Below are 20688 nucleotides of genomic sequence, written 5' to 3'. Positions count from 1 at the left end.
CCACATGTGCATGAGGATGGCCCTGACTCCATTCAAGCCCAGGTTTAAAGTCCTGGCAGGACAAGCTAGAGCTCAATTCTCACACTGAGCAAACAAGTGGGGAGTGGGATGCAAGAGTGATGCTCTAAAACTGTTCAATTGTTAAGATGTGTTGAGATTTATTATCTGTAAAATTGTTTGAGACTGTGAAACAAATGGGGAAATTTAAGCTTTTCCTCCCTTTATTTAATTTTCTGAAGTTAAGCACTTTATTTGATTATTATTATTTATTATTACATGCACAATTTTCATTTTGTATTTATTTTATTTTAAAATGCAGCCCTATTTTTATTTAGTTCATGAGAACATTATACATATCTGCAGTCCAGTTCTATGTTACATGATAATAAATATTGTTAAAAAGTGTTTTAATCGTACTGAATTCATTTGATTTGAAAGGTATTGATTACATGCAGATGTTGATACAACTACCAGGCTATATATATCACACTAAATAGTTAGACATTATGATCTTCTGGACCTTTGCTTCAAGAAAATTTCTCTAACTGGACCTCTTAACATTTTAGTTGAATACCCCTGATCTAGTCACATGACATCTATTGTTCATCTGGTCACATGACATCTATTGTTCATCTGGTCACATGACATCTATTGTTCATCTGTTCACATGACATCTATTGTTCACCTGGTCACATGACATCTATTGTTCAACTAGTCACATGACATCTATTGTTCATCTGGTCACATGACATCTATTGTTCACCTGGTCACATGACATCTATTGTTCACCTGGTCACATGACATCTATTGTTCATCTAGTCACATGACATCTATTGTTCATCTGGTCACATGACATCTATTGTTCATCTGGTCACATGACATCTATAGTTCATCTAGTCACATGACATCTAGTGTTCATCTGGTCACATGACATCTATTGTTCATCTAGTCACATGACATCTATTGTTCATCTAGTCACATGACATCTATTGTTCATCTGGTCACATGACCTCTATTGTTCTGTCCATCCTGATAGAGGATCCTCCTCTGTTTCTGCCCTTTTGATCCCCTGAAAGGGTTTTAGGTGCAGTTGTTCCTGTTCTTATGTGAGGTCAAAGGTCGGCGGATGTTGTGTGTACAGATTGTAAAGCCCTCTGAGGAGAGACGTGGGTTCTATGAGGTGAATTGATGAGACTGATGAAGTGCAGCTTGGGATCGGTCCGCTGAGAACAGCTTCATGGAAGTCAAATTAAACCTTTTTTTTGTCGTTTAAGGAAATGAAAAAAATTAATTCCTAAAGCAAGTAATTTGGAATTATTCTAAGAATTAATTATATTAAATAGATAACTATATTCCATGTTCATCAAATAGTTTGGAATCTCCCAGGATTAATCCCTAATTTGGATGTGGACTTACTGGTTGTTGACGGCTCCTCCAAGGTCACAGTCACATGGTCTGCAGCCATCCATATCATTACTGAGACCCCAGTGTTCAGCCTGAACACACACACACACACACTCAGTTCTTTGTGTCTTTTCAGTTTACAGTGAGCTTTTTAATCTGACGTGGTATCTGTAATATTACAAAGAGAACATGTGAAGTTGGTGAAGAGTGTTCTCACCACACACTGGTCACAGCCTCGTCCCGTCACCAGACGTTTACAGAAGCAGCTTCCCGTTTCACTGTCGCAGGGATTTCCTCCAGGAAGTGTTCCCACGGAACTGCAGGAACACACTGAAACACGAAGAAACACAATGAAACACGAAGAAACACGCTGAAACACGAAAAAACAAGAAACACAAAGAAACACGCTGAAACACGAAGAAACACGCTGAAACACGAAAGAACAAGAAACACGAAGAAACACGAAGAACACGAAAAAGAAACATAAAGAAACACGAAGAAACACGCTGAAAGACGAAGAAACACGAAAGAACAAGAAACACGAAGAAACACGAAAAAACAAGAAACACAAAGAAACACGCTGAAACACGAAGAAACACGCTGAAACACGAAAGAACAAGAAACACGAAGAAACACAAAAAAACACGAAGAAACATAAAGAAACACGAAGAAACACGCTGAAACACGAAAGAACAAGAAACACGAAGAAACACGAAGAAACACAAAGAAACACGAAGAAACACGAAGAAACACGCTGAAAGACGAAGAAACACGAAAGAACAAGAAACACGAAGAAACACGAAGAAACACGCTGAAACACGAAAGAACAAGAAACACGAAGAAACACGCTGAAACACGAAAGAACAAGAAACACGAAGAAACACAAAGAAACACGAAAAAACACGAAGAAACACGAAAGAACAAGAAACACGAAGAAACACAAAGAAACACGCTGAAACACGAAAGAACAAGAAACACGAAAAAAAACAAAGAAACACGAAGAAACACAAAGAAACACGCTGAAACACGAAAGAACACGAAACACGAAGAAACACGCTGAAACACGAAAGAACAAGAAACACCAAGAAACACAAAGAAACACAAAGAAACACGAAGAAACACGCTGAAACACGAAAGAACAAGAAACACAAAGAAACACGCTGAAACACGAAAGAACAAGAAACACGAAGAAACACAAAGAAACACGAAGAAACACAAAGAAACACGAAGAAACATGAAAAAACACAAAGAAACACGCTGAAACACGAAAGAACAAGAAACACGAAGAAACACGCTGAAACACGAAAGAACAAGAAACACGAAGAAACACAAAGAAACACAAAGAAACACGAAGAAACACAAAGTGGAACAGTTCAGCTCCACACCTTCCTTCTTGTCTTGGTTGTTTTCATCCTGTCTAACTATCACGTCATTCCAGATCCTGCTCCCATCTCGTCAGTCCAGCTCCCTTCACCTGCCTCTGGTCACTCCCTCGTTACCTTCACCTGCCTCTGGTCACTCCCTCGTTAGTCCCTCGTTACCTTCACCTGCCTCTGGTCACTCCCTCGTTACCTTCACCTGCCTCTGGTCACTCCCTCGTTACCTTCACCTGCCTCTGGTCACTCCCTCGTTACCTTCACCTGCCTCTGGTCACCCTCACCTTCACCTGCCTCTGGTCACTCCCTCGTTACCTTCACCTGCCTCTGGTCACTCCCTCGTTACCTTCACCTGCCTCTGGTCACTCCCTCATTACCTTCACCTGCCTCTGGTCACTCCCTCGTTACCTTCACCTGCCTCTGGTCACTCCCTCGTTAGTCCCTCGTTACCTTCACCTGCCTCTGGTCACTCCCTCGTTAGTCCCTCGTTACCTTCACCTGCCTCTGGTCACTCCCTCGTTAGTCCCTCGTTACCTTCACCTACCTCTGGTCACTCCCTCGTTAGTCCCTCATTACCTTCACCTGCCTCTGGTCACTCCCTCGTTAGTCCCTTACCTTCACCTGCCTCTGGTCACCCTCGTTAGTCCCTCGTTACTTGCACCTGCCCCCGGTCACTCCCTCGTTAGTCCCTCGTAACCTTCAGCTGTGACTCTTCACTCCTCGTTAGTCCCTCATTACCTTCACCTGCCTCTGGTCACTCCCTCGTTAGTCCCTCATTACCTTCACCTGCCTCTGGTCACTCCCTCGTTAGTCCCTCATTACCTTCACCTACCTCTGGTCACTCCCTCGTTAGTCCCTCATTACCTTCACCTGCCTCTGGTCACTCCCTCGTTAGTCCCTCATTACCTTCACCTGCCTCTGGTCACTCCCTCGTTAGTCCCTCATTACCTTCACCTGCCTCTGGTCACTCCCTCGTTAGTCCCTCATTACCTTCACCTGCCTCTGGTCACTCCCTCGTTAGTCCCTCATTACCTTCCCCTACCTCTGGTCACTCCCTCGTTAGTCCCTCATTACCTTCACCTGGTCTTCATGCCCGTCTCACCTGTTGCCCATCCGCTCGTTAGTCCCCATCTACTCAGGTTCCCTCACTTGTCCTCTGCCAGGTTGTCTTGTGTTTCCAGCCCAAGCCCTCACGCGTTACTTGAGTCAAGATATTTCGTTCTGTTTTGAATTACGTCCTAAGTAAAGATCATTATTTGCAGTGCTGTCTCCGGAGTCGTGCTTTTGGGTCCACTCTAATCCCCCCGTGACACGAAGAAACACGAAGTGTGTATGTGTTATGTGTTGTGTATTGTGTATAGTGATGTGTGTGTGTAGTGTTGTGTATCGTGTGTGTGTAGTGCTGTGAATCGTGTGTATGTGGTTGTAGTGTATCGTGTGTGTGTGTGTGGTACCCTTGCAGCCCTCTGGCCCCTCCCCCATGCCGTGGTGCCCCGGCCTGCAGCGGTCACACCGCTCCCCCTCCACGTTCTCCTTGCAGCGGCACTGCCCGGCCACCAGGCCGGTGCTCAGGTCCGTGGTCCAGTCACAGGCCCCCCCGCTCAGGGAGCCCCGGGCCTCGCAGTCACAGGCTGTGGAGACACACAGGACCCCGCAGGTTACGACATTCATCGCCCGCCCGTTCGGGACTTTCACGGACAGGATATCTAGGAGCGCCCGGGGACGGACGACGTGGGAGTCGGGATCTCCTCTCTGCAGGTCACGTGGTCCCGTTGACCTCCAGCATGCACCGGTCTACAGCCGCGTGGGACAGGCCTCGGGGTCTCGGTTCATGAGCGTGTGGACTCACGTTGGCAGACCTCGGGGTCTCTGGCGTCCCTCGGGGTGCCGGTAGTAGAGCGGTTCATGAGCGTGTGGACTCACGTTGGCAGACCTCGGGGTCTCTGGCGTCCCTCTCGGGGTGCTGGTAGTAGGCCGGGCGGCAGCGCTCACAGCGGGGTCCGGCCGTGTGGTGCCGGCAGCCGTCACAGACTCCTCCGCTGGTGTTCCCCGAAGCCACGAACACGGTCATGTCGAAGTGACACGAGGACGAGTGCTGGTTACAGTTACACTCTGCAAACACCACAGAAGAAGAACAGATGCAGTCAGTTCCTGTGAACAAGTCAGAGAGATCTCTCATCTGATGGTTGCAGCTGTTGTTTCAGACGCAGGTCATAATGATTGACTATTGATCAGATGGAATATGAATTCATAAATGACAGTATCTTTTTAATCAAAAGGAAATAGTTAAATAAAAACACCATACACATACAACATAGATGACTATAACCAGGTACATGGATGCATTCAGTGTTCTGACGGTTATAAAGATGCACATACTGCACCTGAATGCAGATCATATTAGTTTATGCAATTTAAGCATAACAAATGCTGAGCTTTATGAAAAGATAACTAATAATGTGCACCAGTTTATTTTGTCTGTTGTATATTCACAATTGCTCCTTTCTATTGTTTGTCTGATTGCTCGATTAATCAATGGCATAATCGCTCAACAGCTGCAGCTCTAGTCCTCCAACACGATGGACTCACTCTGGCAGGCGTTGGTGTCGCGGCCCTCGGCGGGTCTCCACGGCAAGTCGTGGTAGAACTCGTGACACTTCTCACAGTTCAGACCTTTAGTGTTGTGGTTACACATGCAATGACCGTGAACCTGAACACAACACAGATATTCACATCTGATATAATCAATATTAACCTGTAGTTACTGGACTACTCACCCTTTAGATATCACCCTACCCTCTATAGGTATCACCCTATAGAGCTCACCCTACCCTCTATGGGACTCACCCTACCCTCTATAGGACTCTATAGAGCTCACCCTACCCTCAATGGGACTCACCCTACCCTCTATGGGACTCTATAGAGCTCACCCTACCCTCTATGGGACTCACCCTACCCTCTATAGAGCTCACCCTACCCTCTATGGGACTCACCCTTTAGAGCTCACCCTACCCTCTATGGGACTCTATAGAGCTCACCCTACCCTCAATGGGACTCACCCTTTAGAGCTCACCCTACCCTCTATGGGACTCTATAGAGCTCACCCTACCCTCAATGGGACTCACCCTACCCTCTATAGGACTCTATAGAGCTCACCCTACCCTCTATGGGACTCACCCTTTAGAGCTCACCCTACCCTCTATGGGACTCTATAGAGCTCACCCTACCCTCTATGGGACTCACCCTTTAGAGCTCACCCTACCCTCTATAGGACTCTATAGAGCTCACCCTACCCTCAATGGGACTCACCCTTTAGAGCTCACCCTACCCTCTATGGGACTCTATAGAGCTCACCCTACCCTCAATGGGACTCACCCTTTAGAGCTCACCCTACCCTTTATGGGACTCTATAGAGCTCACCCTACCCTCTATGGGACTCACCCTATAGAGCTCACCCTACCCTCTATAGGACTCTATAGAGCTCACCCTACCCTCTATGGGACTCACCCTTTCCCCTTCAGAGCTCAGCCTGCCCTCCTCAAGACTCACCATGCCCTCAGTGCTCTGGCCGGCTTGGTGGATGGGGGCACACTCAGGCGTGTCCATAGCAGAAGCAGTTCCCTCGGACCACCATGTCAAAGATGGCGTAGTAATACTTCTCTTTAATCTCCATACGAGAGTCCAGCAAGTTATCGCCGAGAGTGTGCAGTCTGGTGAACTTCACCCGCAGGTTGGTGATCTTCAACATGTCTGAACAAAAGATCAATCACAGGTCAAAAATAGATAATATCTAATCAATAATCCCAACAGATCATATAGTTATTGTCTGGTGTGAGGAGGCATACTCTGGATTCTGGGGCTGTAGGGATCATCGATCCGGAACACTGGGTTCAAAACTCTGAAAATCACCTGCAATCACCAAATGTTCCACGTTTTATTAAAGGTGTAATTAAAGATGACATCACAGTGACGTCAAAACACGTGTAATGTGATACTGTCCTGTCCTCTACAACACTGTGGTTCCAAGACCAGCTGTTGGTGACAGAGTACTGCAGTACCTCTCCTTCAGTGGATGGCTCGATGTCGGAGTAACGCGAGTCACAGATGACGTCATCGACCTTCTGCATTGGTCCCTGGGAAACAGAGGGGAAGGAGGCCTCACAGTCGTAGGCGAAATAACGATAAAGCTGCCACGTTTTCCCGAAGTCAGCTGAGCGCTCGATCACCATGGCAGCAGGTCGAAATGTCTGAGGAGAGAACATATTAATGTTATAAAACATACTTGAACTAATATTAGCTGCTCTGCACTGGCTCCCCGTTAATTCAAGAATCACATTTACAATCCTTCTCCTCACCTACAAAGCCTTGATTGGCAATGCTCGATCATATCTTAAGGAGCTTGTCATAACATATTACCCCACTAGAGGGCTTATAGTACCATGCTACCCTACTAGAGAGCTTGTAGTACCATATTTCCCCACTAGAGAGCTTGTAGTACCATGTTACCCCACTAGAGAGCTTGTAGTACCATGTTACCCACTAGAGGGCTTGTAGTACCATGTTACCCCACTAGAGAGCTTCATATTACCCCACTAGAGAGCTTAGTACCATGTTGCCCCACTAGAGAGCTTGTAGTACCATATTACCCCACTAGAGAGCTTGTAGTACCATGTTGCCCCACTAGAGAGCTTGTGTAGTGCCATGTTACCCCACTAGTATTACCACATTACCCCACTAGAGAGCTTGTAGTACCATGTTGCCCCACTAGAGAGCTTGTGGTACCATGTTGCCCCACTAGAGAGCTTGTGGTACCACATTACCCCACTAGAGAGCGTGTAGTACCATGTTGCCCCACTAGAGAGCTTGTAGTACCATGTTACCCCACTAGAGAGCTTGTAGTACCATATTACCCCACTAGAGAGCTTAGCCATGTTGCCCCACTAGAGGCTTGCAGTACCATGTTACCCCACTAGAGAGCTTGTGCCATATTGCCCACTAGAGAGCTTGTAGTACCACATTACCCCACTAGAGAGCTTCTAGTACCATGTTACCCCACTAGAGAGCTTGTAGTACCATGTTACCCCACTAGAGAGCTTGTAGTACCACATTACCCCACTAGAGAGCTTGTAGTACCATGTTGCCCACTAGAGAGCTTGTAGTACCATGTTACCCCACCAGAGGGCTTGTAGTACCATATTACCCCACTAGAGAGCTTGTGGTGCCATGTTGCCCCACTAGAGAGCTTGTAGTAACACATTACCCCACTAGAGAGCTTGTAGTACCATGTTACCCCACTAGAGGGCTTGTAGTACCATGTTACCCACTGAGAGCTTGTAGTACATGTTACCCCACTAGAGGCTTGTGGTACCATGTTACCCCACTAGAGGCTTGTACCATATTACCCCACTAGAGAGCTTGTAGTACCATATTACCCCACTAGAGAGCTTGTGGTACCATGTTACCCCACTAGAGAGCTTAGTACCATGTTACCCCACTAGAGAGCTTGTGGTACCATGTTACCCCACTAGAGAGCTTGTAGTACCATGTTACCCCACTAGAGAGCTTGTAGTAACATGTTACCCCACTAGAGAGCTTGTAGTACCATATTACCCCACTAGAGAGCTTGTAGTACCATATTACCCCACTAGAGAGCTTGTAGTAACATATTACCCCACTAGAGAGCTTGTAGTAACATGTTACCCCACTAGACCCACTAGACAGCCTGTACTACCATATTGTCCCACTAGAGAGCTGGTAGTAACATGTTGCCCCACTAGAGAGCTTGTAGTAACATGTTGCCCCCACTAGAGGCTTGTAGTACCATGTTAAGCTTTTACCCCACTAGAGAGCTTACATGTTACCCCACTAGAGAGCTTGTAGTACCAACTAGAGCTTGTACCATATTGCCCCACTAGAGAGGCTTGTAGTACCATATTACCCCACTAGAGAGCTTGTAGTAAATATGTTACCCCACTAGAGAGCTTGTAGTACCATATTACCTCACTAGAGGCTTAGTACCATGTTACCCCACTAGAGAGCTTGTAACATGTTACCCACTAGAGCATGTTGCCATGTTACCCCACTAGAGAGCTTGTAGTACCATGTTACCCCACTAGAGAGCTTGTAGTACCATGTTACCCCACTAGAGAGCTTGTAGTACCATGTTACCTCACTAGAGAGCTTGCATGTTACCCCACTAGAGAGCTTGTAGTACCATGTTACCCCACTAGAGAGCTTGTAGTACCATGGCCCCACTAGAGAGCTTGTAGTACCATGTTACACCACTAGAGAGCTTGTAGTACCATGTTACCTCACTAGAGGGCTTGTAGTACCATATTACCCCACTAGAGAGCTTGTAGTAACATGTTACCCCACTAGACGGCTTGTAGTACCACATTACCCCACTAGAGAGCTTGTAGTAACATGTTACCCCACTAGAGAGCTTGGTACCACATTACCCCACTAGAGAGCTTGTAGTACCATGTTACTCACTCAGAGAGCTTGTAGTAACATGTTACCCCACTAGAGGGCTTGTAGTACACCCATCAGAGAGCTTGTAGTACCATGTTACCCCACCAGAGTAGTACCATGTTACCCCACTAGAGAGCTTGTAGTACCATATTACCCCACTAGAGAGCTTGTGGTACCATGTTACCCACTAGAGAGCTTGTAGTACTCCCACTAGAGAGCTTGTAGTACCATATTACCCCACTAGAGAGCTTGTAGTACCATATTACCCCACTAGAGAGCTTGTAGTACCATGTTACCCCACTAGAGCTTGTAGTACCATGTTACCCCACTAGAGAGCTTGTAGTACCATATTACCCCACTAGAGAGCTTGTAGTACCATGTTACCCCACTAGACGGCTTGTAGTACCATGTTACCCCACTAGAGAGCTTGTAGTACCATATTACCCCACTAGAGGGCTTGTAGTACCATGTTACCCCACTAGAGAGCGTGTAGTACCATATTACCCCACTAGAGAGCTTGTAGTACCATATTACTCCACTAGAGAGCTTGTAGTACCATATTACCCCACTAGAGGGCTTGTAGTACCATATTACTCCACTAGAGAGCTTGTAGTACCATGTTACCCCACTAGAGAGCTTGTAGTACCATATTACCCCACTAGAGAGCTTGTAGTACCATATTACTCCACTAGAGAGCTTGTAGTACCATATTACCCCACTAGAGAGCTGCCTCACTAAATGCGGGGCTGCTTGGTTACTAGTCTAAAATAGGAGGAGCCAGAGCCTTCAGGTATCAAGCTCCTCCTCTTGGATGAACCAGCTCCACCTTCAGTCCTGGAGACAGACACAGTCACCTCATGTAGACTGAAGAAGCACAAACTAGTTTACTATCAGACCTGTAGCACTAACTAGTTTACTATCAGACCTGTAGCACTAACTAGTTTACCATCAGACCTGCAGCACTAACTAGTTTACCATCAGACCTGTAGCACTAACTAGTTTACTATCAGACCTGCAGCACTAACTAGTTTACCATCAGACCTGCAGCACTAACTAGTTTACTATCAGACCTGCAGCACTAACTAGTTTACCATCAGACCTGCAGCACTAACTAGTTTACCATCAGACCTGTAGCACTAACTAGTTTACCATCAGACCTGTAGCACGAACTAGTTTACCATCAGACCTGTAGCACTAACTAGTTTACCATCAGACCTGCAGCACTAACTAGTTTACCATCAGACCTGCAGCACTAACTAGTTTACCATCAGACCTGCAGCACTAACTAGTTTACCATCAGACCTGCAGCACTAACTAGTTTACCATCAGACCTGCAGCACTAACTAGTTGACTATCAGACCTGCAGCACTATCTAGTTGACTATCAGACCTGCAGCACTAACTAGTTTACCATTAGACCTGCAGCACTAACTAGTTGACTATCAGTGATGTGAGAGCTCTATCAGACTTCAGGACCGCCTCAGAAGATATTAAACAACTCTCATACCCAACAATGAGCAATAAACTCGTTGATTACCCAGAATCCTCGACTGTGCTTATCTGTAGAGCTCACCTTGAATGTCATAATGAGATGTGTGAAGTGAAACTCGGCATCCAGGTCCAGCTGTAGAGTGACGTTCTCCAGACCTGAAGACAACAGAGCATTACACAAACAGATAGTCAATAATCTATTGAAGTGATCAGGACTCGGATCAGTATCAATCTACACAGGAGACATGAATTCATGGCCATTGATTTCTTTGAGCAGGCAGAGTAATTGTATTATTATATCGAATCGCATTGGTCAAGCTGATCATCATTTATAAGCACGTCCTCCGTATCTATATACAATATATAGGCGGGACCGGCAAGTCAAAGGTCGTATTGCATGTCCGGTCGGCTGAAGAAAGAAACACAGGAGCGTTGACTCCAGCCCTCCTTAGACGGAGCGGAGCATGAAACACAGCAAAGAGGCTTGGAGTAGACATCACAGCCCGGACCTTTAGGTTCCAGAACCTCCTGAACTCAAAGGAGGAGCTCTTTGTTTTGACCAGCTGAGTAACAATCTGCTGATCTGTAATCCGTTAATCAGGCCGAGGTGGTTTGACTGACTCTGACCTCTGACCTCAGTGTGATCTCACCGTTCTCAGACTGCCACCAGGTCTTCAGTCGGTTGGGAGCGAATGTGGTGACGACGTTCTCGATGCGATGGCCGCTGGTCGGACTGGTCAGCACGTCGTAGGGCGAAGCAGAGTCACACATGAAGCACTTCTTCTCCTCCTGGACCATGACACACAGACATATTACCATATAAGGGACACAGTATATATTCAATGGCAGCATTATTTCCCTATGTTTGCTTTATTTAGAAGTATTTATTCGTTGTTATTCTCTTGTGCTTCAGTAACACACGTGTATTGAGACAGACAGCGAGTGCGAGGCGGACAGAGGGGGAGGAAAGGGTTAATGATGAGGTGAATTCCTCAGATTCCTCTGTGGTCTCGGTCAGTGGAGATAAGAAGAAACCTCTCAACACAGCTTTTCTGCTTGTTTAAAACAAACCGCTGATCTTGGATTCATTTCCTGTTTGAAACTAACTTTATAAATATTGACTTCATTTCTTTTTCGAACCAGAATCAGCTTTATTGGATTTTTGTTGCTCTCAAAATACATATATACACAGACATAGAGAACAAACAAGGACAACAAAGTAGAACAGAGGTATGCATAAACATTTAACTACTGTGTTCAAATATAAACGTATTTACAAAAGTGTATACAGTAGATATGAATATGAATAAAAATACCACTGACAGTGAAATGGAGGTAATGGGGCAGTAGGACTGAGTATGTGTCCATTCGAGTGAACAAGAGGAAGAAGCTGGTGTCTGGTGGTTTTGGGGTAAATAGCTCTGTCGCGCCCACTCAAGGGGAGATGGACATGGCTGTGTTTGGGGTGAGATGCATCTGCAGTGATTTTTCCTGACTGGATGAGTACAAAGTCCTGCAGTCCAGAATGGAGCGCAGGCCTTGATGTTCTCTGCAGACCTGACAGCCTGTTGTGATCTGTTCCGGTCCCGTTTGGTGGAGGATCCAAACCAGACAGTGATGGAAGTGAAGAGAACAGACTGGATGATGCCAAAGTAGAAGTGAGCAGTTCTTAAGGCTTGAGTTTGAACTTCCTGAGCAGGAAGTTCATCCTCTACTGGGCCTTTTTCCAGAAGGTGTCTATATTGGAGGCCCACTTTAGGTCCTGGGAGATTGTGGTTACCAGACAGAGTGGTGTTGAGCCATAAAGTCATCTGTCATCTCCACAGTTTTGGGCTTGTTCAGCTCTAGGTTGTTCTGACCACACCAGAGGACCCGCTGTTCAACCTCCCGTCTGTACGCAGACTCGTCCCCGGTCCTGATGAGGCCGATAACCGTTGTGTCATCTGCGAACTTCAGGAGTTTAACAGACGGGTCCCCTGAGGTGCAGTCGTTGGCGTGGAGGGAGAAGAGCAGTGGGGAGAGCGCACATCCTTGAGGGGCTCTGGTGCCAATGGTCCGGGTGTTGGATGAGGTCTTTCCCAGCCTCACCTGCCTTGTCCTGTCGGTCAGAAAATGTGTGATCCACTGACAGGTGAAGGCCGGCACAGTAAAATGGGAGAGTTTGGGGTGAAGAATTCCCAGGCTTGATGGTGTTGAATACAGAGCTGAAGTCCACAAATAGACCCATTGGGTAGATCCCTAGGGTGTCGAGGAGTTGCAGCACATGGTGCAGTCCCATGTTTACTGCATCATCCACCAACCTGTTTGCCCGGTAGGCAAACTGCAGGGTGTCCAGCAGGGGGCTTGTGATGTCCTTCAGGTGGGTTAACACCAGTCTCTCAAACGGTTTCATGACCACAGACATCAGGGCGACATTAATCTAATCCTCTGATGGAGGATTTTTCGGGGATTGGGATGATCGTGGAGTGTGTTAAATTGTAATAGTTTATTTTGATAACATCTGCAGAGGTCTTATGTTTTAAATTAATACATATAGAAAGATATTATAAAAGACAATATTAAGGAGAATATTGATATTGTTATTAATGTATTATGAAGCATAGGGGTAATGTTTACTCTATGTAAATGTAAATGGCAAGAATGAATGTATATTGCATGAGAGTGACTGTATGTTAGTATTATAGATTGACGAAGCCGGTTGAATTCCGTGAAGTGACTTACAATAACAAGAGACTTTTATTGTGAAGGTGACTTTTAATGCAGTCTTATTGTGAAAATACTTTAGCGACGGGACCGGAAGTGACGTTTCGACCGGTGAGAGAAAACTCCGCGTCTCAGAGAGACCGGCCTCTTTCACAGGTAAGCCCCGACGCAGAAGGCTGTGCTCCCGGGGGAAGCCAGGAGCCGGCAGCCGGGACACGAGGAAGAGCGCCTTGAATGTTTGTTTTACATTTCCTGCGATTAAATGTTGATAACTTAATCCACGCGCGTCCGGAAGCCTGTTTTCCACCATCTGCGAAGTGCCCAGTTTCAGAATACTCAACAAGTGTTTGAAGCAGGAGTGGACTTCACAGAGCTCGAGTGAGCGGTTGAAGATCGGAGGGGGCAGCTGATCAGCACGGACTCTGTGTAGCCTCCTCCTTGGCCTGGTCGGACCGGATCCTGTCCTCCCTTCTGTAGGCCTCCTCATTAGTCTGATTGTACCGGATCCTGTGTCCACTCCTGTAGGCCTCCTCCTAGGTCTGGTTGCACCGGATCCTGTCCTCCCTTCTGTAGGCCTCCTCATTAGTCTGATTGTACCGGATCCTGTGTCCACTCCTGTAGGACTCCTCCTTGGTCTAGTTGTACCGGATCACGTCCCCACTCCTGGAGACCTCCTCTTTAGCCTGGTTGCACCGGATCCTGTCCCCACTTCTGCAGGCCTCCTCCATGACCTGATTTTACCAGATCCTGTCCCCAGTCAGATAGGCCTCCTTATTGGTCTAGTTGTACCGGATCCCGTCCCCACTCCTGTAGACCTCCTCCTTGGTCTGGTTGTACCAGATCCCGTCCCCACTCCTGTAGACCTCCTCCTTGGTCTAGTTGTACCGGATCCCGTCCCCACTTCTGTAGCCCTTCTCCTTGGTCTGGATGTACCACATCCTATGTCCACTCCTGTAGACCTCCTCCTTGGTCTGACAAATCTGCCTGAGTCTTGCAGTACTCATCCGGTATGCAACACTCTAATCACTGCAGACAAAGCAGGCCTGTAGCTCCAGCTCTGCTTCGTTCGTCTTTGTCCTCACAGTCTCGATCACAGGCGTTGCATATTTTAGTTTCTGCTTGTAAATTGGGGGAAGATGAACCAGACACTGATCAAAGAACCTCAAAGCTGCACGGGGTACTGAGCAGTAGGCGTTCAGTGTGTCTTGGTTCCAGCTGCTACATGTAATATGCCGTCTGTATTTGCTGAGGTAAAAGTCACGTAAGAACACTTAGCAGGGAGTGTTTTTTTTGTTGCTCTGTTAGTAATCAGATCAGCCAGATGTTGGAGCTCCTCGCCAACAGGCTTGATGTGGGACGTAAACATGACCAGAATGAATGAAGAGTGCTCCTGCTGTGAATAAAAAGGTTTACAGTCCATGAGAAGGGTTTGAATTGAAGTGAGGGCTGCATGATGTATTCCACACGGTGAGATCTGTACACCAAACCCCCGTGAATGCAGAAGCAGGTTTCAGTGAAACGGGGCGGCCTGCTCAAGTCCATGTTGGCTCTGTTGAGGAGCTGCAGTTCGTCCAGAAAGCAGACGTTCGCCAGTTATGTCTCCGTCCCTCCAACTAAAAGCTCTAAAACTTTTTGGTTCAAGGAAAAAGTTTGACCATTGGATTGACGGATGTTCAAAAGTTCCTGCTGAATATAAGCTAGGGTGACCAGATTTGAGTTTGTGAAAAAGAGGACACTTCGTCGCGGGGGGCGGGGGTGTGGCGGAGGGGTGTAGTGTATAGCATGCCGCACCATGACCATGTGAATGCATACAAATGTCACAAATGAAATGACAAAAATGACACAAATGACTATATGAACATCTATTTATTGAACTCTAACAAAACTGCAAAGTGCAAATGTAAAACAAATCTTTTTTGTGGCATTTAGTCCAGCGCTTCTTTAATGCGTCTTGTCCATATATTGAAGCAATAATGATAACAAATAAAAAAGATGTCATGTGCTGTAAACAATGCAACTAGTGGAGGCGGCAAGGTGCTCAGTGTTGTAGAGCCTTTAGTTATCAAGCTCCTCTTTTATGGAACCAGCTTCCAATTTCAGTCCGGGAGGCAGACACAGTCACCTCGTTTCAGAGTCGACTTAAGACTTTCCTCTTTGACAGAGCTTATAGTTAGGGCTGAATCAGGTTCACCTGGTCCAGCCCCTGGAGACGCTGCTATAGGCTTATAGCTGCCGGGGGACGTTTAGGATGCACTGAGCTCCTCTCTCCTCTCCTCTCTCCTTATGGACGTTGTAGGATGCACTGAGTACCTATCTCCTCTTTTTTCTCTCCTTAGGGATGCATTTTCATCTCTCAATCACACGTTACTAACTCTGCTTTCTCCCCGGAGTCCTTGTGACTTCACGTCTCATGGGGTCATCGGACCCTATGAGACGAAATAGATCCTATCTGCCTGATGGATCATCGAGGTCTGGGTCGTGGAATTCCTGCTACCGACGACGCCACTGTCCTGTTGAGACTCCGCCCACTGTTGAGACTCCGCCCACTCCTCCTCTCTACCGCCATCTGCCTGATGGATCGTGGAGGTCTCCATCGTGGAATATGCCAACTATGAACTATTCATACACTGTCACATTCATTGAATGTATTTTAACTCTAAATCTGTCCTTCTGGTCACATGACATCTATTGTTCTGTCCATCCTGGAGAGGGATCCTCCTCTGTTGCTCTCCTGCAGGTTTCTTCCCTTTTTTTCCCCCTGAAGGGTTATTTGGGAGTTTTTCCTGGTCCGATGTGAGGTTTTGGGGCAGGGATGTCTATGTGTACAGATTGTAAAGCACTCCGAGACAAATTTGTAATTTGTGAAATTGGGCTATACAAATAAACTGAATTGAATTGAATTGTTGCCAGATTGGAGATGGTGAAGTATCGTACCAAAGGCTCAAAATGGTCGTATTTGGAGGATAATTATCGTGTATCTGGCAACCCTGAGATCGGTCGACCAATGACTGTTCTCTCTAAAGTCAGAGCTCGCGCAAGAAGGTGGAACGTAAGGGAGATAACATTTCCCAAACTTGTAAGGGGTAAATACTAGTTTGTGAAAGACCCAGAGAAACACAAATATCCGACGAAGCAAAATCCCGGACGTTTTTGGAATCCCTGCTGGACACATTTTTTAGGTCTCAAAAAGAGGACATGTCCGGGGAAAAGAGGACGTCTGGTCAGCATAATATAAGCAGAGAAGGACAGCTGGAGGCCAAAAATTCGACAACAGAGCCTAGTACAGCGGCGGCATTTATTATATCTAATAGACTGCGTGAGACGTGCAGTGAGTCCCTCACTAAAGTTATTATTCACATGCAGACTTTGTAGGAGTAAAGCTATTAAGTTATGTTTGACTGATATTCGACGAATGTTTTATTTTTTATTGGTGTTTTATTAAGATAATAATGTCACAGCCACAAGACAGAAAGCTATGTTTCTCCTGCTGTCGAGCTCGGACTTCAGTCTGAAGTGGAATCAGCTTCACAGATGAAACCAGTGAGCAGGAAGCTTTGTCGTCAATGTTCGAGTCAAACGGAATAAAAACAGATTCCATCGACAGTCACGGCTTCACACTGAGCACGCTCAGTTTACTTCTTCAGTTGGAAGTGTGCTCTCCACAGAAACATCTGGACAAACATCCGTCTGCTTCAGAGCTCAGTGTTTCCTTCTAGGGAGCTAATTTACCCAGGAAACACTGCAGACTGTAACACACACACTTTAACTAAACACACTGACCATCCAATCAAGGTTCAGAAACAAAAACACTGTTGGGGTTAGTCACTGTGTGTGTGTGCTGAAGTGTTTATTCAGAGATTCTAAAAAGAATAACATTTCTCTCTAAATGATCAGCCAGTCTGAGTTATATGTTTGAAAGTCTCCAATGATGTGTTGTTGTTTACCTGCATGTCATGTTGTTAGTGTGTTGTTTACCAGGGCCATATTTGTCGTACCTAGCTATTGTAGTTCGCGGGATAATTTTGAGGATAGATTACACAAGTCAGGCTTTTTGGTAGAGATGCACCGATCAGGTTTTTTGTGCCGATCACCGATCACTGAAATCAATATCTGCGATCACCGATAATACCGATCACCGATCACGGTGTCGATTGAAGCATTCTATTTATTGTGTAGCATTATTGCTATGTGGACTATGAGGAAATACATATATAAAGCACCTCAAACATTAAAGAAATTACAGATTTCTTTAAACATTTAGGACTTTTACTTTGAAAAATGTCCTAATTGATACATACAAATTGTTTGATTGCTATTCTGGGGGATTTCAGATATGTATGGAACACATCTGCATCATTCATTTCCTGGAACTCTTGGGGAAATCTATATACAGAACTTTTTTTAACATACAAAAGTCTGACTTATTTTTATAAACTCTTCCTTGGTGCAGTAACAATGTTTTAATGTTAGCATAATTTAAGCTAAATCTCAGAAACAATCTCTAAAGATACAAAATCAGTTCATTGTTTACTTTTATATGCTAGTGTATGATTTGTCGACATCTTATTTTGAAAAGCGGATGTTGTTTTACGTGGTTCTTTCCGCTAACGTTATCAAAACCCTCTTTGCTCCCGATGGAATGTGTTTAGCGTGAGCATCTCTAGGGGCAGACATGTGAGAGTCGGCTGAGTCGACCCAGAGATTCAACTCGGGGGACGGGGACGCCGCTCGGTGGTGAGGATCCCCTCTGACCTCTGCGGCCCTCGCCGGGCGCATTTTCTCCGTTGCGATGCGCCGCCATTGAAACGTCTCTGATAGTTTTTCTCGCAGATGTTACGTCATCTGATCGGCCGTTTTGAGAACGCCAATCAAAACCGATAATGGGAATATCGGCCGATATGGATCGGCGCCGATCAGATCGATGCATCCCTACTTTTTGGTTCCAGAAGCAAGTTTGGAAAAATGCTGCTCCAGCGCAAGCTCATTCAGTCTAGCTGGATAATAGGGCCACGCCCCCTGGATAATATGGCCACGCCCCGAGAAGGAAATGGAACTCACTTCCTCATTGATTCGTTCATTCGTTGTGTTGTTAATGTGTTGTTTACCTGCTTGTTGTGTTGTTAATGTGTTGTTTACCTGCTTGTTGTGTTGTTAATGTGTTGTTTACCTGCTTGTTGTGTTGTTAATGTGTTGTTTACCTGCATGTCGGGTTGTTCATGTGTTATTTACCTGCTTGTTGTGTTAATGTGTTGTTTACCTGCTTGTTGTGTTGTTAATGTGTTATTTACCTGCTTGTTGTGTTGTTAATGTGTTGTTTACCTGCTTGCTGTGTTGTTAATGTGTTGTTTACCTGCATGTCGGGTTGTTAATGTGTTGTTTACCTGCTTGTTGTGTTGTTAATGTGTTGTTTACCTGCATGTCGGGTTGTTCATGTGTTATTTACCTGCTTGTTGTGTTAATGTGTTGTTTACCTGCTTGTTGTGTTGTTAATGTGTTATTTACCTGCTTGTTGTGTTGTTTACCTGCTTGTTGTGTTGTTAATGCGTTGTTTACCTGCATGTCATGTTGTTAATGTGTTATTTACCTGCTTGTTGTGTTGTTAATGAGTTGTTTACCTTCTTATTGTGTTGTTAATGTGTTGTTTACCTGCATGTCGGGTTGTTAATGTGTTGTTTACCTGCTTGTTGTGTTGTTAATGTGTTGTTTACCTGCTTGTTGTGTTGTTAATGTGTTGTTTACCTGCATGTCGGGTTGTTAATTTGTTATTTACCTGATTGTTGTGTTGTTAATGTGTTGTTTACCTGCTTGTTGTGTTGTTAATGTGTTGTTTACCTGCATGTCGGGTTGTTAATGTGTTATTTACCTGCTTGTTGTGTTGTTAATGTGTTATTTACCTGCTTGTTGTGTTGTTAATGTGTTGTTTACCTGCATGTCGGGTTGTTAATATCTTATTTACCTGCTTGTTGTGTTGTTAATGTGTTGTTTACCTGCTTGTTGTGTTGTTAATGTGTTGTTTACCTGCATGTCGGGTTGTTAATGTGTTGTTTACCTGCATGTCGGGTTGTTAATGTGTTATTTACCTGCTTGTTGTGTTGTTAATGTGTCGTTTACCTGCTTGTTGTTAATGTGTTGTTTACCTGCTTGTTGTGTTGTTAATGTGTTGTTTACCTGCTTGTTGTGTTGTTGTTTACCTGCATGTGGGTTGTTGTTTACCTGCAAGCTGTGTTGTTGTTTACCTGCAGGTGGCTGACGATGCAGAACGGTTCGGGGCGGTTCCTTCCACAGGTGGAAGTGGATGACAGTTGGTGGGCTCGGCCAATTAGAAGGTCTCCTGTTGCCGGGTAACAGCTGCCCTCTGTGCACACGTCACTGAACTCCGGAAGGCTGACATCATCCTGAGCCCATCTCCCCGAGGCCCCCCCATCCTGAGCGGAGGTGAACGCCTGCAGGACTGAGAGCAGAGGTTCTGGTGAACGTGGTCCATGTGGCACAGGTGGTCTGCGTGGTTCAGGTGGTTCATGTCATAAACCACCAGAACCACCTAAACTACCAGAACAACTTAAACATCAGGAACCACCTGAACCACGCAGCCCACCTCGTGGTTCATGTGGTTCAGGAGTGTTTATTTAGTAGACCTCGACCAGAACACGTCTACCAGAACACGTCTACCAGAACAATTCTACCAGAACAATTCTACCAGAACACGTCTACCAGAACACGTCTACCAGAACATGTCTACCGGAACAATTCTACCAGAACACGTCTACCGGAACAATTCTACCAGAACAATTCTACCAGAACACGTCTACCGGAACAATTCTACCAGAACACGTCTACCAGAACACGTCTACCAGAACAATTCTACCAGAACACGTCAACCAGAACACGTATACCAGAACACATCTACCAGAACACGTCTACTGGAACACGTCTACCGGAACACGTCTACAAGAACAATTCGACCAGAACACATCTACCAGAACAATTCTACCAGAACACGTCTACCAGAACAGAACACGTCTACCAGAACAATTCTACCAGAACACATCTACCAGAACAATTCTACCAGAACACGTCTCCCGGAACAATTCTACCAGAACACGTCTACCAGAACACGTCTACCGGAACAATTAGACCAGAACACGTCTACCAGAACACGTCTACCGGAACAATTCTACCAGAACACGTCTACCAGAACAATTCTACCAGAACACATCTACCGGAACAATTCTACCAGAACACGT

General features: G+C 45.7%; 1 protein-coding gene across 1 annotated transcript in view; it reads right to left on the bottom strand.

Moving 5' to 3' along the window:
* Positions 1 to 20688, bottom strand: part of LOC130194888 (laminin subunit beta-1-like) — a 30150-nt gene that overhangs the window by 8171 nt on the left and 1291 nt on the right. The window contains 12 exon segments of the mRNA XM_056416098.1: positions 1417 to 1496; positions 1622 to 1734; positions 4235 to 4411; positions 4704 to 4892; positions 5370 to 5490; positions 6330 to 6375; positions 6377 to 6530; positions 6626 to 6689; positions 6839 to 7027; positions 10824 to 10897; positions 11392 to 11530; positions 19681 to 19895. Of these exon segments, the coding sequence (XP_056272073.1) occupies positions 1417 to 1496; positions 1622 to 1734; positions 4235 to 4411; positions 4704 to 4892; positions 5370 to 5490; positions 6330 to 6375; positions 6377 to 6530; positions 6626 to 6689; positions 6839 to 7027; positions 10824 to 10897; positions 11392 to 11530; positions 19681 to 19895 (1561 nt within the window).

This window comes from Pseudoliparis swirei, chromosome 6 (assembly GCF_029220125.1).
Source record: "Pseudoliparis swirei isolate HS2019 ecotype Mariana Trench chromosome 6, NWPU_hadal_v1, whole genome shotgun sequence".
In the NCBI taxonomy this organism is placed as follows: Eukaryota; Metazoa; Chordata; class Actinopteri; order Perciformes; family Liparidae; genus Pseudoliparis; species Pseudoliparis swirei.
The sequence above is the reverse complement of the archived record's forward strand: the minus strand, read 5'-3'. Positions and strand labels throughout refer to the sequence as shown.